Raw genomic sequence first — 18,380 nt, 5'->3', positions numbered from 1 at the left:
AGGCTACAACTACAGTCTGGTCTCAGTCAGTCTGTCCATTCCTAGCCTTAATAGTTGTTTCCACAGCAACAGATGTTTTATAGGTCATTGAATTAATGCCTCGCCTTAATAGTTGTTTCCACAGCAACAGATGTTTTATAGGTCATTGAATTAATGCCTCTTCCCTTCACACAATCACAGAAAGCACATCCCCCTAACCTTTACTTTAGCGTCTGAGACGTTAGCAAGGCCCCGCTAGTGAACTTTAGCATCTACAAACATTAGCATTTGTAAGCAGACTCCAGTAATTGTTCAATAGATGGATCTAGATACTCTCATCTTACACCATTGCCATTTTAAACAGCACTGGTACCATATCAAGTTCACTCATGGGAATCTCAATGGGTCTGTCTGTTGGGTTACCACTGGTGTTGCCAGGTAAAACCCTGATAAAGTAGCCTGGTCCCAGATTTGTTTGTGTTCTTGTCAACTCCATTGCTGTCTTTGTCAAAATTAGTGACAGAGTTGGCATCATAGCCAAAACAAACCTGTATTCAGGCTACTGATGAAGAAGGTCTGTTGAGAAAGGTTGGTTAAAAATACGATTATTTCCTCTTGGTTTGCCAGGTATTTCCCCATGGGCCACCCGGTGTCAGTGCATCTCTACTTCCAGTCAGACCAGTTCCAAGGCTACCTGGTCAAGCACCATGCCACTAACCTGGCAACCAGCAAGCTGGAGACCCTGGAGACCTGGGTGATGCCCAGGAAGACCTACAAGGTGGCTTCCCCYCCCAGCACCTTCACCAGGCTGCAGTTCGCTGAGGTAACTATCCTTCTTTTTTGGTTGTATAACGTTTAGGTAATGTACACATAACATTCACAGAACAGTAACACTGTAATATCACGACTCAGGGTATGACACAGATGCAGACACAGGAGGCAGATAGTACAGTTCTCAGATCATTTATTAGAAAAGTCGAGGACAAGCAGAGGTTCGTGATCAGAGTCAGGCAGGTACAGGATGGCAGGCAGGCTCGGGGTCAGGGCAGGCAGAGGTTTGTAATCAGGTTAGAGTCAGGCAGGTACAGGACGGCAGGCAGGCTCGGGGTCAGGGCAGGCAGAGGTTTGTAATCAGGTCAGAGTCAGGCAGGTACAGGATGGCAGGCAGAATGGTCAGAGCCGGGAAAAACTAGGAAACAGAACTTGAGAAACAGGAAGACGGGAAAGCACGCTGGTAAGACAAGACGAACTGGCAACAGAAACAGAACACAGGTATAAATACACAGGGGATAATGGGGAAGATGGGCGACACCTGGAGTGGGGGTGGAGACAAGCACAAAGACAGGTGAAACAGATCCGGGTGTGACAGTCATCTTTTAGAAGTAGACACACCTTATATACAGCAGCTTCGCCAGGCTGCAGTTCGCTGAGGTCACTGACACTGTTTTTTGGGTTGGAGTTGTAACATTTATGCAATTTTCTTATAACAGTCACATAATATTTACCCTCTTTCAGTAGACAGTGCCCCCAAATCAAGACTGCATCTCTACAGCACATTTCAGACATGGAATGCAACACAATGTGGTTCACAGGAAAAAACGAAGAAAAACAATGAAAATAGAAATATTTACTACCAGCAAACATAGGAGGATAAAAAAAGTGTGTTTTAAGATCTTTTTTAAATATGTCCACAGTTTCGGCCCCTCTCAGGCTCTCTGCAGGCTATTCCAGAGGCTGGGGCATAATAGCTAAAGGCTGCCTCTCCATTCCTCTTGGTCCTAGGCTTTGGGATAGTTAAAAGGCAGTGCCAGAGGACCTACTGGGTACATAACTCAAAATCATGTCTGGCATTATTGGGGTGTATTGTTGTGTAGTGTTGTGCACACAACGTGGATTGATTTAAAAACCAATAGAATGATTTTTAAAATGAATTCTAAAACTCACAGGCAGCCATTTGCAGAGACCTTAAACCTGTGTAATGTGTGCTCTTCGTCTGGTCCTAGTCAGAACCCGTGCTGCAGCATCTGTATGTTTGCAGTTGGCAATGGCTTTCTTGCGTAGACCAGACTATCAAGGACAAGGCAACACCCAAATGCAGACACAGGAGGCAGAATGGTTGGAGTCTTACAATGTTTATTAATCCAAGGGACAGGCCAAAAAGGTCAAAGCCAGATCAGAGTCCAGGAGGTACAGAGTGGCAGACAGGCTCGTGGTCAAGGCAGGCAGAAGGGTCAGGCACGCAGGTACAAGAAACAGGCAAGGGTCAAAACGGAGACTAGAAAAAAGGAGAATGCAAAAGCAGGAGAACGGGAAACCGCTGGTTGACTTGAAACATATAAGACGACACTGGCACAGAGAGACAGGAAACACAGGGATAAATACACTGGGGAAAATAAAGCGACACCTGGAAGGGGGTGGAGACCAATCACAAGGACAGGTAAACAGATCCAGGAGCGTGACACAGACAGGAAAGCTACACAGTAGTCAAGCCTGCTTGTAATTAAAGCATGGATGAGTGTCTCTGTATCACCTGAGATAGAAACGGACGCACATTGGCACCATTTCCTCGGGTGGTAAAAAGCTATTTTGGTCACATTCCTATTGTGTGATTCGAAATTGATTTCAGAATCTAAAATAACACCTAGGTTTTTTACCTGGTGTTTTATCTTTATTGCCCGTGAATTAAAATGTGCGGCCAGATTCTCTCTCTGTGCTTTGGCTCCAACAATAAGTACCTCGGTCATGTCTTGATTTAGCTGGAGGAAGTTGTGAGCCATCTAAGTATTTAAATCACTAATACAGTCTAATGTATCCGTGGAGCTCAAATTCTCCTGTGACACAGAAAAGTAAAGCCGTGTATCGTCTGCGTAGCAGTGAGAATCAATGCTGTGCTTTCTGCCAAGGGGTAACATATATAAACTGAACAGTCCCGGACCCAAAATCAAACCATGTGAAATGCCACCATGTCAGATGTATTTTCTCTGAGTTATGTTCACCAAGGGTGACAAAAAACTCTCGACCGGTTGAATAGTTCCTAAACCAATTTAGAACTGAACTGGGGAGGCCAACCAACCTCTCCAGTCTGTCCAGAAGYACATCARGGTCAACAGTGTCGAATGCAGCACTTAAATCTAAAAGTACAAGGACAGATGGCTGTTTGGCATCTGTTTTGGCTCTAAGATKATTTACCKCTTTAACTAAGGCCGTCTCTGTGCTGTGTAATTTCTCAAAAATACAGTTGGCACTTAAAACATCATTTAGCTGTTTCAAAACCAATTTCTCCAGAGTTTTACTTAAGAATGGAAGGTTGGAGATTGGCRGAAKATTGCTAAYASCTGAAGAATCTAGATGACTTTTCTTCAGAAGGGGTTTCATAATAGCTTTTTTCAGTGCAGTGGGGAGAGTGCCTGTGAACAGGGAGTGATTGACAATAGCTTACACTTCTTCAGATATGCAATTAAAGACTGTTTTTAAGAAGGTGGTGGGGATAGGATCGAGAAGGCAGGTAGGAGGCTTAAGTTGTGATATCACTGTCAGTGTCAACCAGGGGAAATAAATCCATAGTGCCWTTGCGTGGTAGCCTCGGGCACATATCATCAAACTTCTCATCMGGTCTTGCTTGACTGATACCCAGCCTATTGTTGCTTARCTTATCTCTGAAYAATATCGCAAACTCATCCCATTTAGAAGTGGAGGAAAGTTCACTTAGTCCATRGAGAACATTTGCTGAGGTAACATGTCATTTTTGTGGGTGGGCGTAACGTTGAGGTAACATTCACATTGTAGTCTTTCAGCAGATCCATTTCTATCAGCTGCGCCTGTATTGAGAGTACTCAACCATTCATTATCCAGTCAATGGACAACATAATGGTCAGTCTGACCATAACTGAGGTACATTGTTTCGAGGTTGTAGGCTACAACTTTGACGTAATGTTCACATAACATTCACAGTCATTCAGCAGCCCCTGTCATTTAGACTAGAGTGCCCAGCAGTTATCCAGCCACTTAGTCAAACAATGACCTCTATGTGTTAGTAGTATATACAAGCCCTGAAGTGCCTGGCACAGAGAAGCATGTTGTATGAAATATGATTGGCCAGATCAGATATATAGTTCATGGTGACCTTAGCTATATTCATCGTTATGGCAACCTTGCAGAGAGCACACACACATTGAGAAGCATGTTGTATGAAATATGATTGGCCAGATCAGATATATAGTTCATGGTGACCTTAGCTATATTCATCGTTATGGCAACCTTGCAGAGGGATTGGCACACACAGGCATTAAACACAGGATCGGTAGCCCTGTAAAATGTCAATTGATTGAATTCATCAAATTTGATGTGGATTAGCGCCTCACCGGCTGCTTATTTGTTGTTTACTAATGAAACGTAGACTACTCACCTTCACGCCAGGCTTCCTGATAGCGTAGTTATGCTAATATAAATAATGYCCCGATTTCTACTTCTGAGGACGTTCTCTAACATCAGCTATGTCTTAGTGAGCCAGCGAGCACTTTTCTGTTTATCATGGGGGGTTGAGAGTGATCTTTTTTTTCTGGTTTTCACACTGTCAAGCAGAACCCTCTGAAATGTCAGGTGATGGCCTCGTATGAGTTCCCTCTGAGCACTCTGAGGTGATAAGTCGGGGTGAATCTGACCTTTTACTCTTGACCTTCGACCTATTGACCTTTGTAACAGTTCCGAAGCGACACTAGACTGCGAGGCAGTCATGGGCACAGGGAAGCCTCTGAGGCGTTCTAGTCTAAAGAGTTGTGAGTGACAGCAGACCGACGCTGGCACGACTTTATCTGAGTACTCAGCATCGCAAAGGACTGTCTGTCGGTTGCTTAGCTACAATGACTGTCAGTCTGTCAGTCAGTCAGTCAGGCAGCCAGAGGACAGATAGACGGACATGACAGAGCTAAGCAGTTATAGTTGACTGTTGTGAATGTCTGTCAGGCAGATAAACCATATCTGCAGCACAACATTCCAATACAGCCTTTTCCTTCCATCTATAAACTCTCTCTCTCTACCCAATTTTTACTGCCATTGCTCTCTAACATTGCTCTCTACCTCTCCACAGTGGTCTTAATAGACTTGCTTCCAACAACTATCCTAAATAAGTGAGGGATAGATGCCAGACTACCACCCTACTAACAGACTACAGTTGTAGCGGTGGTAGTAGATTACTATGTAGTCCGGTAGCTCTGTATATCATGTATGACTTTACAAGGTCTCTCCCTCCTACCACCTAGAATGTATCCCTCTGCCTCCTTTGAACTTCTACCATAAACTGGGGAGGCAGCACAGTCTGTTCCTCCTACCTATAACCTCTCTCTCCACTTCCCTCTAACCATACCCCATGCAAGACGGTCTCTTTCTCCTTTCATTCCAWTCTCTTCCTCTACCTCCCTCTAACTCTGCATAAGCAGGACAGGCAGGACAGAGGTATCAGTAGTAGCTGCCTGTCTGTATCTTAAGTGCCTTTACAGTATACAGTATACTTACAGTAGTAGGCTACGTCACCCTCCCGCTGTCGTCCACTACTGATCTGGCAACCTAAGACCTGGCAACCCTGCCTCCCCCCACGGGAACCCGTGTCAAACACCTAATGCTGTGGTTTATGTCCTCTACTAACACTTTACCTACAGTACAGTAGTACGTCACCCTCCCTCTGTCCTCCACTGCTGACCTGGCAACCTCACCCCCTCCCCAGCATTACCTCAGCAGCACAACACTTAATCTTGTAGCTTAAGCCCTCTACTCACACATTACATCTTACAGTGGTACTACCACTGCTGACCTGGCAACTCAACCTTAAAACCCCCCACCCCATCCCTCTCCCCCTCCACCACACCCCAACAACCTCACTGGCGCCAGAGTCAAACACCTCCCCATAAAACATGACAGGTCAATTTCCATCAGGCAGTGGTGCGGGCAGCCACGTCCAACCAACCAGACCACATCTGGTCTTGATTTAAAAAACTGTTCGTTTTTTTACTTACTTGTGTGTGTGTGTGTGTGTGTGTGTGTGTGTGTGTGTGTGTGTGTGTGTGTGTGTGTGTGTGTGTGTGTGTGTGTGTGTGTGTGTGTGTGTGCGGGTGTGCGAAACAGACAAAGGCCCCCAGGGTTCTGTTGGGTTCTGGGCCTTATTAGTGTCAGTCTTTGTGTATGGAGGTAATGAAAAGCAGGTGTTGAATGCAGCTAGGCCCAGGCCCGGAGCACTCCCCTGGGACAGCTTGAGATAGCTGGCATCCTTACCCACGTCCTCTATGTTTGTCAATTAAGATCTATGGAGAGGGAGGTAGGGAGGGAGGGGTAATAGGTAGAGCGAGGGATGAAAAAGGGATGCATGCTACAGGATAAGGGGTTTGACTCAGGAACCAGTGATGGTTCCCAGATCTTGCGCAACAGTTGCCACAGGTTTAAAGTGAGGAAGGGTCTTGAGTTAGGGTTGCCAGATCAAAGGTAAAGGAGAGAGGCTGGATGGTAGCCTAGTAGCCTACTACTTGTGCTCTAAGTGTGAATTTAGGTCACACAAGCCACAAGCTTGACTGGTTTTGACTCCAGGGTTGCCAGATCAGCAGTGAAGGACAGGGGTGGCTGGTAGCAGTAGTACTACTGTGCTGTCACTAAGTAAAGTGTGAGTTAAGATCATAAACTAAAACAAGCTGAGGTGTTGGATCAGGGTTTGAAGTGAAGTGTAGAGAAAAGGTCGGAGGTCATCGGATGAACCTGAAGTGGGTCAGAGGTTAATCCCTGTTTGACCGTCTCCCGGTTCTCAGGTGGTCAATACGGTCGTACACTCAATGACCTGTGGATTTGTAGCTGTGTTACTGTTTGTCTCCACTCTCCAGTGACAGTTTGAACCAGAATACAGTCGCTTCAGGAGATTCATTCAAATTCCAATTCAAGATATGAAAAGTATGATTCATTTTCAATGAGAATATTGCATTTCCATTCACTTCCTGAATTGATGGAGTTGAAATAGAATTGAGCCAAAACCATTACTGAAATCCAATGTTATCCATYCCCATAGTACCTTACCCAGATTTCTCACAAAACTATTTAGTCGGGAGGCAGTAGTCTGCAGCCAGTGGGTTATAGTGACATTTCCTCAGTCAATACGCTTTTGATTTCAGTCTGTGGCCTAGAATCAGACCACTGACAATCAATGTGATGTTTATGGTGTGATATGCCAGTGAGGAAAACACTTCAAATAGACTGAAATAGAATAGAAAAAAATGTAATAGAATCAATAAGAATAGAATAGATTATAATGAATTAGCATGAGGGATACTCTTCTAGACCTGCAGTGAATGAATAGCATAGCTGATGGACATTCTAGTTAAGGATGTTGAGGATGCTAACATGGAAAMTAGTAGTTTGGTACAGAAAATAGGGGTCGGTAGCATTATTGAGTTGAAGGGTACCAATTTTGCACACTAAATTGAGGTGAATTGAATTGAAGGGAGGCAGGGCAATATCCTCTAGTTGTTGTTGCAGACATTGTGAAACACACACATACACACAACCACAAGGAAAATATAGTTTTGGTTGAGAAAATACAGGTCAGTTGAATTACAAAATTGAATTACGGAAGTGCATCACAGGCTTGCACGATCCACTTATGGCTCAGGCAGTGTGAAAACACACATACACACACACATACACACACGTACACACAACCACAAACACACACACACACATACATACTAACACAGGGAAAATATAGTTTTGGTTGAGAAAATACAGGTCAGTTGAATTACAAAATTGAATTACGGAAGTGCATCACAGGCTGGCAAGATCCACTTATGGCTCAGGCAGTGTGAAAACACACATACACACACACATACACGCACGTACACACAGACACACAAGGAAAATCTAGTTTTGATAGAGAGAATAGAGGTCAGTTAAATTAAAAAATGTAATTACCAAAGTCCATCACTTTACAAAACGTACTTTACAAAGTACAAAACACACACACACACACACACACACACACACACACAACACACCACAACACAGCTGAATGTGAAGAGTGAATTAAAGGGAAAGCCAAGATCCTCTCACAGTTTATGTTTTCCGACATCATGATACCACACACACACACACACACACCACAACAACACACACACACACACACACACACCAACACACACCACTAATTTCTCTGTGGAGGTTGAGTCTATTATAGTGTATAGACTCATTTCTCAGTCGGCCTAATATTGAGTGGAGTGTTCCAGTCAGCCCATTGATCTGTGGTCTGGTGTTAATCACTGGGTGTAAGGATGAGCATATCCTCAAGCCTTCACCATCCCTCCTCATCAACTCCTCCTCATCATCCCTCATCATCATCCCTCCTCATCATCATCCCTCCTCATCATCATCCTCCTCATCATCCCTCATCACCCTCCTCATCATCCCTCATCATCTCCCTCCTCACGTTTCTACAGCGCCTAGATTAATCTGCATCCTCTTTCTCTCGTCCTCCTTCACTATCTCTGATCTCTACTCTCTGTCCTCCTACACTCTCTGTCCATCCATCTCACTATATTAGTCCTCTCTCTGAGTACAGTATACCAAACATTAAGAACACACCTAAGGTGTCGAAAGCATTCCATTAGGATGCTGGTCCATGTTGACCCAAATGCTTCCACATTTGTGTCAAGTTGGCGGATGTCCTTTGGGTGGTGAACCATTCTTGATACACATGGGAAACTGGAGCGTGAAAAACCCAGCAGCGTTGCAGTTCTTGACACAAACCGGTGTCCCTGGCACCTACTTGCATACCCCGTTCAAGGCACTTCAAGCTTTTGTCTTGCCCATTCACCCTCTGCATGGCACGCAAACACAATCCCTGTCTCAACTGTCTAAGCTTAAAAATGATTATTTAACCCGTCTCCTCTCTCATCTACACTGATTGAAGTGGATTTAACAAATGACTAAAATAAGGGATCATAGCATTCACCGTGATTTAGGTCAGTCTAATGTTTGTATACCGGTAGTCAGTTTATATCATCATGTTCTCTCTCTGCCTGTATTCTCCATCTCTCTCTATTTCTCTCAGTATCTAAGTTATTCATCTCTCACCTCTCCTCTTCCCTCCAGCAATAGTCTTAACCGCATTAAATGGAGTTAGTGCTTTTCTCTTCTCTGTCTGTCCTGTCTGTCTGTCTGTCTGTCTGTCTGTCTGTCTGTCTGTCTGTCTGTCTGTTGTCGTCGTGTCCGTCTTCGTCGTCGTCTCGTCTCGTCTCTCTCTCTCTCTCTGCTCTCTCTCTCTCTCTTCTCTCTCTCTCTCTCTCTCCTCTCTTTCTCTCTCTCTCTTCTCTCTTTCCCCTCTCTCTCTCTTTTCTTCTCTCTCTCTTCTCGTCTGTCTGTGTTATATGATGCATCCCCAGCCCCCAGAGGGTTAGTCAAGGTGTTCACCTTCACTCACATATACACTGCTACCTCAGTCGGCCTGTCTATCGATCACACAGGAACTGCAAACAACACTTAAATTACACATCATGAGACTATCTTATGTAGACATACTGGAATCCTGTATAAGCCTATAAACATAGAAAGTCTACATAAAGCCTCATGAGACATACTGGAATCACATAATGCACTGCTGTAGACATGATAGGTAATGGCTGTATAAATGTTTGAAGCTGCACACCACTGCTGACCTTACAGATGAAGTGAGACTAGTATACAGAGATGTAGGATCTTAATTTGAACCAGTTTGCTACAGCATTATTCCCGAGGGAAAATCAAGTCTGAAAATGTCAAAGCGGAAAGCCTTTTTAAACCTGGGTGATCAAATTAAGATCCCACATCTGTACACACTGTAAACCACTAGTCTATACAGGAGACATGATCCATGATGGTTGTATATGATGGTGTGGGATACATATTATATCACAACTACAATTTCCCAGGACGTTACAGTGTAGAGCGAATTCACATTCAGCCTGTTTTTCTGTTCCTCATTTGCCTCAGTTAATGTTGTTGCAAAGTATGCATGAAATACATTATACGGTTGGACATTTCAGAATGCATTAAACGGTTGGACATTTCAGATCCAGTGAATTAATTACACACCTTTTCTCTCTCCTTCCCCCCTCCGTCCCTTCCTCCATCCCTCTCTCAGATCGGCACGGAGTGGATGCCAAGGAGCGCATGTTCCGTAACTTCGGTGGTCTGATGGGTCCCATGGACGAGACCGTCGGGATGCAGCGGGTGTCCAAGGGCCCCAACGTGACCGTCACCGTGGTGTGGATCGACCCACCAACGATCTGCTGCCACCTACGATATCCTGATCGACGCCAGCGCAGAGTAACACCACTACCGACCCCCCCTGAACCAGCCTCTCAGACCTGGGGTGTGGACCATACGGGTGTTGCATCACTGGAGCCCGTGGCCGAGACCAGGTTTCTGATTAGTCCGCTGGCTTATATGAAGCATCAGCCTATAAGACAAGGTAAGAGTACAGACACAGACACACACACACACACACACACACACACACACCACACTGGCTATAACAAGCACTAGCCTGTACGGCAAAGTAAGAGATAGGCCTATATATAGTGCAGGTCTACAAGTCACATGAGTGTCAGTCTGTGATGTATGTGATATAATTGATGCAGTATGTCTCGTCATGTTATTGGCCTATCATGGATACACACGCAAACACAAAAGCACATTTCCCAGGAGGCCCTGCTGTGTTTACGATGCTCTTTCTAATCAACCCTCTGAGCCGTTGGAAGCCCAGTTGTTTGTCACCAAGTCAACCGTAATCACCCTCAGTGTTTCTCAACATACTAAACAGTATGTTAAACACCTCCATATCACGCCGAGGAACACAATTACACAATTAAATCAATCTGCCGGTGTTAACTATAAGGGACCAGGACCCCTATTGTTTTAGCTAGAGCAATCAGCTGCTGTGAAAGTCACCCGAGAGTTGAGATGCTAACCTCGGCGTGTGGCATATTCACAGCCCGACCTGTTTTATAATCGCACTGAGACCATTTTAATTATGAACCGAATCAACAATAAAAGTTAGCAGCTTTGCCCGACGCGCTGTGGGGTTTGGGCCATGTGAGGAGAGAGGAAGCTCGAATATTCATAAATTGTTCACGAGTGTTTCTGTTTGTTTGATCGTTCGCTTGTTTGCTTTCTCTCAGTTGTAAATCCCTGTTGATGGAACAGAAAATTGATTAACTCCACTTCCCCTCGAACTCCAAACTCCAAACTCTGTACCGGTACATAGTCAGAATGCTAAATCACTCCAAAAAGACTTTAGCATTGGAGATGAGGGTAAATCGACTGCCTTTCTCCACTATTTATGGAAGATTATCATTGAAACGTACTGTTATGCTCTCTGAGTTGTTATACTGTTGCTGAAATGTTTTATGACCCAATTGAGGCGACACTGAGCTCTACTTTAGATTGTTTTACACTAAACTTTTTGGGTCAGCTTGAGTGGTTAAAATAGCCCAGTTGGCCCAAAGTGCAAACAGTAGTCCTAAACTAGATCCACTGCGCATAGAAACTATGGAAACCGTGAGCGTCAGTATCAAACAGCCTTATATGGACTACAGTACAGTAGTATCCATTGAGACGTACTTAGGATAAAACCTTAATGGGCTAGTTTCCCAGACACAGATTAAGCCTGGTCTTGACAAAGAAGCACTTTCAATTGAGAATCCTTTTAGTGTCTGGGAAAGCACCCTTTACAGCTCCTGCTCCTGTATGATGGGGTTAGATGCCCTTAGATCCCATAGTCCTGAAGGTCGTGGTGGTACAGTAATCCTGCAGCCTTGGCCTCCTCTCCAGCCTCCTCTCCACCTGCTCTAACAGCCTCTAGCCTTGCCATACAGATTTACAACCTGATATCCCAGGTCTTTCTACTACACGTAGCCTTCATGGTGAGTGTTTTGTTGTTGCCTCGGCTTAGCGCTGGCACCATGGGCCCTCACACACACACACTGGCACCACACACACACACACACTGGCACCACACACACACCGCTGCCACAGTAAAGTTGGTAGTTGGCACCGGGCAGTGGCAAGCTTGGCAGAACAACGGGTGTCTGACTGCATCTCGTCGTAGCGCCGTGAAAACGCGGCGGCTAACGGCAGGGTGCGAACCCGGCACTGGCAGAGAGAGGAGAGAGAGCTGGGCTAGCGTACAATAGCCAGGCTGAGGAGGGACGGCAAGCGCCCCGGTGTTAGGAGCACTGAGGAATGTACAGCTTTACCTTCAGGGTTGAGGAGGTTTAGGGATGAGGTAATGGTCTCGTCTCGTCTCTGACCCCTAGATTCCAATGGCTTTATAAAAAGACACGAGGAACAGTCGTTGAGTTGTTTTACCAATTTGTGGCTTAGGCAATTATTTTATCTTTTGAGGGTATGAAGGGGCTTATAAATGTATGATGTATGAGAAGATGTTCCTATCTGCCCCCTAGCTTCCAATGGCTTTATAAAGAGACACTAAGTGCAGTCATTGAGACACTTGGTGCAGTCTCCCACTCTGTGGCTTAGGCTTACCCTAGAGAAATCAATAGCATGTAATTAACCAGTAACACAAAGTTTGGTCTCATCAAATGAGTTCACAGTTRCATTCCACCCTTTAGGGCAACACAATCAAGTCAAAGTGGTTCTACTGATTTTCCTACTTAGATTCCCCGTTGATGACTCTGTCTGTTTACCTGCTCATTTATGAACACTATCTCCATGACTGTCTCGCCATAAAACATTAACAATCCATTTTTGCCCCCCGCTTTCTCTCGCTTCATCTCCCGCTCACTCTCCCGCTCACTCTCCCTCCCTCCCCCAGAGGACACGCTGAAGCTCCACAACGGACCAGCCAAGAACAGTTATATGGAGCAGAGCTTCCATGGCCTCAACCCCGTGCTCAACATCCCTGTACACCTGGGCCAGGTGGAGCAGGCTAAGCGCAACGCCGGCCTGACTGGCCCCGCCTTGGAGCACTGGGTAGACGGCCTGGTGGGTGCGATGTGGGAGGCTGGGGARGTGTGTTCCACCTCCATGACAGGGGGACCTGGAACATCCTGCCCCGTCATGCAGACCTGCGCCAAGACCCCCTGGAGCTCGCTCAGCCCCGACCCCAAGTCCCAGCTGGTCCCGCCGCACGCCGACGGGCGCATCAGGTAGCAGTGGCGCCTCCGGCTGGACGGGAGGCCACACTGCAGGTCTTAAGTTGAAATAATTTATTTTTCAAATCTCTTTTTGTTTAATTTTTATTTTTCAGTCGACGTAATGGATCAGATAAGACGAGAAAAGACGTGTAAGTTGTGTTTTTTTAAGGTTGATTGGAGGTTGTAGGAACGTTGAAGAGGAAGAGAATGTCTGGGGAAGGTTTTGTGGRGTCGTGCAAGTTTCAGACTCCTGAAGTGTTAGTCTTTGGTGTTTTTGCCGGCTTTGCCGTTTTCTGTTTCCCAATGTATTTATTTGAATCTCATCGCTGAGTTTGCTGTGATTGATGCTGTGTCCGACGTAGAGACAAATGTTGCTTTGCCAAGCACCTAGTAAGGCCGCCTAGTCTGCTGCTAAAMGAAAGAGCGATTGTGAAGTCAGTCAGAAGTCAGTGTTCGGGTGGAACAGGATAGTCGACACTGGTAGTGGACCACGTTCTGGGCCCGTATTCACAAAGCGTCTCAGAGTAGGAGTGCTGATTTAGAATCAGTTTTCTCTTTTAAATCATAATGAATATGATTATATAGACAGGGGGGGACCTGATCCTAGATCAGCACTTCTACTCTGAGATGCTTTGTGAATACGAGGCCTGCTTCTTAAGGTTGGTTTGGCCTACATGTAGGGAGATAGACTGAACCGCCACCTCGGAGGGTGTCGCGAAGATGTATCTTTTTAAAAAAAAAACGAAATTCCTTGCCTCAATCTTTGCGTATGACTGACAAAGTTACTATGGCACAGCACTACATATTGACTTTCAGTGCCTGAACAGGAGAAAGGTGTGTGGGTGTGACTGGACTATGGGGTGGCATTAGTGCCAGTAGAAGTTGAATTCAATCCATGAATGATTGAAACTAGATTCATTTTCTATTGGCACCAATATCACTCCATACTGGACAGCCTGAAACTTGAAATGAAAGTATATCAGCTGTGCTTTCGCAAGAAAACAGAAATTCTCAAGTTTATTTTTTCATTTCCTTTCCTAAGAATTTTTGTTCATTTGTTTTTAACGACGGTTTATGTTGCAAGTATGAAACAGAATATGTCTCAAAGTTATTGTCGAGTGAATGGAGTGAGTTGTCCACAAGTTGCTATTTATTTATAAGTTTATATAAATACAGAATATTTTTAGTCAATGACTAAATGACTACAACGCTGCTTTGGCAGCTCGATAAATATTTTTTTGTAAAGAGAAACTGCCTTTATTTACAAAGGCCATTGCCCCAATGAACCTGTATACCTATTTTGGGCGCAACAAACCTAATGCCCGTCTGTATGTCCGTGTTGTCCGGTCTGAATAGCTCTTCCTGTCTTGGTTCTTTCGTTGACTGTTTGCCAAGTCTTCATCACACGGGGAAGCACCCAGGACTGAAAGGTCACAGAAAGGTCAGCTTCCTCCTGACAACCTCCCCAAACAGAGAAGTAAACAAAAAAAGACTGAAACACTCCAAAAACTCTCCAGAATGTGTGTTGAAGTCATTCCGTGGTGATGTTGCATTTCCTACTCGGTTCCGTGTCAGTACCAGGATGTTAGTGATTGATGATGCTGTTCATGCTGTGGCAAAAATGGAAACAWATAGTGAATATATCTTGTATCTTGATCAAGGAACTGTTGGATTGGGCCCATGCAACTTTGGTTTTCACCTATTCTACTACATGCTAAGTACTTTTGCTGCCATCAAGACTATCTCTCTGTTTACCACAGTTCAAACATAGCCTATTAGCACAGTGCCCCCTTCTCCAACCACAATGAAGGGTAACTACGATCTGCCGRTTCGTTTGTTTGGCTTCAACTCAATTCTCCTCACAACCTAATTTGGTCCCAATTTAGAATCCAATCTGTGATTGTCAACATGATTTGGCAGTCAAACGTGCTAAGTGAATGTTTTCACCAGGGCTCATCAACGATCATTAGTGAGTTAATCAATGGCCCAAGTTCACCTTGAACCTTGTTGGATGTATCGATCCTAATAAGTGTCAGTCCTGTCACTCAAACTTGAACTGTTGCGTGTTGTTGCCATGGTTACAAAGAAGGGCAATTTTGCCTATATAGGGCTCGCCAACTTCTAGTGCTAAAACCCAGAAGTGAGCTACCTCTGGTTCGTTCAGCCTTTCCTATGGGGAAAGAATAGGGATTTGGGATAAACACTGAGAATAATGTCTGAGGTTAACACAGGCTTAGGAGATCTTATACGTTTTGTTCTATGAGATAATAGCAGTCAGTTAACATGACCTTTATTCATTATGAAGCCTTTATGTCCTTTTTTTATTACATAAATGCATCAAAATTCACAAAGTGACGTTAGCTGATGAWMATMATCTCCTAGAACAAAACGTATAAGATCTCCTAAGCCTGTGTTTACCACAGACCTTATTTTCAGTGTTTATCCAAAAACCCTACAAAAAATGCCATTCATCTTCCCATAGGCTTTGTCCAACAAACCATGGCGGATTTAGTGCCTACAAAAAGACGCCATTACTATTTCTCTGTATTAGCTAGCTAGCTAATAACATAACAGCTAGATACAGATATGACCGTGACTTCCTTTTACTGGCAGTGCCATTCTCACATTGAAACGAATACTTAAATTGACGAACACTTTGCCCATTGTTCAAAAGTTSAATTATCATTCTCGAGAAGTGAATTGAAATATGTTACTCGATGTAAAAGTCCTATTTTGTTACAAAAATGAAGAAAATGTACATAAATATTTTGTATTGAAAATATGTTTAAAACTATGTAAATACCGATGCAGTGTGGAAAGATTATGAATTGGAATTACAGTGGAAGAAGAACAGATGGCTGGTGTTACTTGTTGCTAGTTGGGCACAGAGTGATTTTAGGTACATAACCTGTTTCAATGTTTTGGACAGATCTAAGGAGTAAGGAARGACTCAGAATTGGGTAAAGCTTTTAATATTATTCTTCGCCTTTCAGAGAATATCATGACAGATTGTTGTTCTCTCTGCTGGAATGTATTGTTGAGCAACTGTTGCACAAACTTCTCTGAACTCAACGTTTCCCGAYGTTTCTGGGGAAACGTCAACGTTTCCTAAAGTTTCAGGGGGAAACTCTGTGCCTTAGCTATCTATCTATACTCCTGCCTAGGGGAACTCTTAAAACCTTCTGTCCATCTATGAACATTCAATTGTTGTGGTTGTTTTTACTTTCCACAAAAAGTGAAAGAAGAGCACCAAGAGTTAGTCGATGTGATTTGATGAATCTGTAACACCAAAAAAGATGTCCGCTGTTGTAAATACCATGCCTTCTTGTCTTTCGCTTTTACATTTTTGTGGATTTTTTTTTTTTGTTGGTACATTTTTCTCTGACTGCTTTTTGAAATAAAAAGAGCTCTCTCTAAATCTTGTCTCATTATTGTGTGGATTTTTATGCTTAAACACTTCAAGTTTATGACATGACAGTCACGAAATCCTTGTAACACATCTCCTTCTTAATTATTTATGTACGTTTAAGTAGCCATAATTGCATTTTACTATGGAAACAAAGAGTACATTACACCATAATTAAAGTGATAGCACGGTCAAACCGTTAAGTCATTCCCACAGTTGTTTAATGATCACCCTAGCTTCACCCTCTAAGTATTTGTTTAATTACTTGAAGTTGCTTCCACATGTTTTCCATGACTTAACTGAAGAATCGACCTGCCATCGTCAGCTGTTGAGCACCAGAAACACATACACTACGCATATGGCAACACTCCTGTTTTCAGCCTATTMACAGAGAGTGGAGAGAGTTCAGGCCTTAAAAAATACTGTACCATATGTCTCAGAGGCAGGCTATCTAATGTGTAGATATAAAACAAACCACCTCAAACACAATATGCAGTAGCCAGAGATTCGGCTTCCCCTTGCCTTCCAGAGATAATACATCTAGAAAACAGGGGACCTCACCAACAGTCAAACAATCCTCTTTGAATGTGCTGTGCGATGAATGATGCCACCATCGTTTGTGGAGGTCTGACCAGAGAGAACCACTTGGGGATTCTGTGATCGTCTTCCCATCCTTCGTCATCAGAACAGAATAGGGGTTCCGTGTGATCCTCCCAGGCCTCTATCATCACACGCACAATCATCCCACACATCCTCCCGGGCCTCTATCATCACACACGATCACAGGGTGTACTGAGCCTCTGACAGGCCTAGATCAAAGGGACACTACGGACCATAAGATCTCACGACYATCCCTCAAGGCTCCGAACACGCCGGATAATTAGTCCAGGGTGACTGGAAGGAGAGAGTGTGTGTGTGTGTCTGTGTCTGCTTAGTGAGTGTGATATCACATCTGTGAAGAGTGTGTCTGCATGCGTGTGTGTATACAGTACGTGTGTCCGCCCGCGTGTGTGTCATTTGTGACGAGTGTGTTTTAGGGGGGAGGGGGTCCCATCTGTGTGAGGAGTCTCTAACAATGTACATGAGCCACATCTTGCAGATGAGTTTTATTCACTATCTCTGACATGAAACAAACCCTTAGGTCTCATCCAACACATGTAAAACGTGACAGTGAGACAACGACCGCYGTGATACTGTCTCTCCTGAGGCACATCACKTTAACGTGACATCAAACGTTTAAAYGGTGTTRTAATAAAGTTCAGAGAWRAAAACAGAATGTTGACAGCATCACACATGAAACAACTGAGGAGCTATAATGACACAAGCAGCGTATCCCTKCAGYTGTTGGGCCGAGCACATAGACATGCTATCTTTCCCACTTTTGTGCTTAACGTTACCTTTTGCTGATGTTTACTCTTATTGTGGGTCAAAATCGAATGAATATGTGTGAAGATGTTTTCATCTTTAACATGGCATTTGTCATAGGAGCAGGGGTTGAAGTAAGGCGGTKTMGTCCGGTATGGTGTCCAGGCAAAACAAGGTGTGACTTTGTCTCAAATACAAGGAGCGAAAGGTTACAATTTACCRCACCTCCCGGATCAGCTATAACAGGGCTTGGGGTGAAATGTAACWGTTTAAAAATCATGCTTAAATCATGACATGCAACAAGATACTGAAAGCCTTTATTGAGAACATGAGAACAACATTGCCATGTTTAACATTTTGTGTGGCAGAAATAATAAAGTCATAATACAAATCATAAAGTGTATATTATTTTTACTCTCCATTAACTGTCCCTTCTCACACTGTGTGTGTGTGTGTGTGTGTGTGTGTGT

General features: G+C 44.1%; 1 protein-coding gene across 1 annotated transcript in view; it reads left to right on the top strand.

Moving 5' to 3' along the window:
* Positions 1-16,557, top strand: part of LOC112076435 (xylosyltransferase 1-like) — a 22,410-nt gene extending 5,853 nt beyond the window's left edge. The window contains 6 exon segments of the mRNA XM_024143213.2: positions 607-802; positions 10,124-10,136; positions 10,139-10,268; positions 10,270-10,385; positions 10,388-10,453; positions 12,818-16,557. Coding sequence (XP_023998981.1) covers positions 607-802; positions 10,124-10,136; positions 10,139-10,268; positions 10,270-10,385; positions 10,388-10,453; positions 12,818-13,155 — 859 coding nt within the window. The 3' untranslated portion in view covers positions 13,156-16,557.
* The last annotated feature ends 1,823 nt before the right edge of the window (positions 16,558-18,380 follow it).

This window comes from Salvelinus sp. IW2-2015, unplaced genomic scaffold, assembly GCF_002910315.2.
Source record: "Salvelinus sp. IW2-2015 unplaced genomic scaffold, ASM291031v2 Un_scaffold3755, whole genome shotgun sequence".
In the NCBI taxonomy this organism is placed as follows: Eukaryota; Metazoa; Chordata; class Actinopteri; order Salmoniformes; family Salmonidae; genus Salvelinus; species Salvelinus sp. IW2-2015.
The sequence above is the reverse complement of the archived record's forward strand: the minus strand, read 5'-3'. Positions and strand labels throughout refer to the sequence as shown.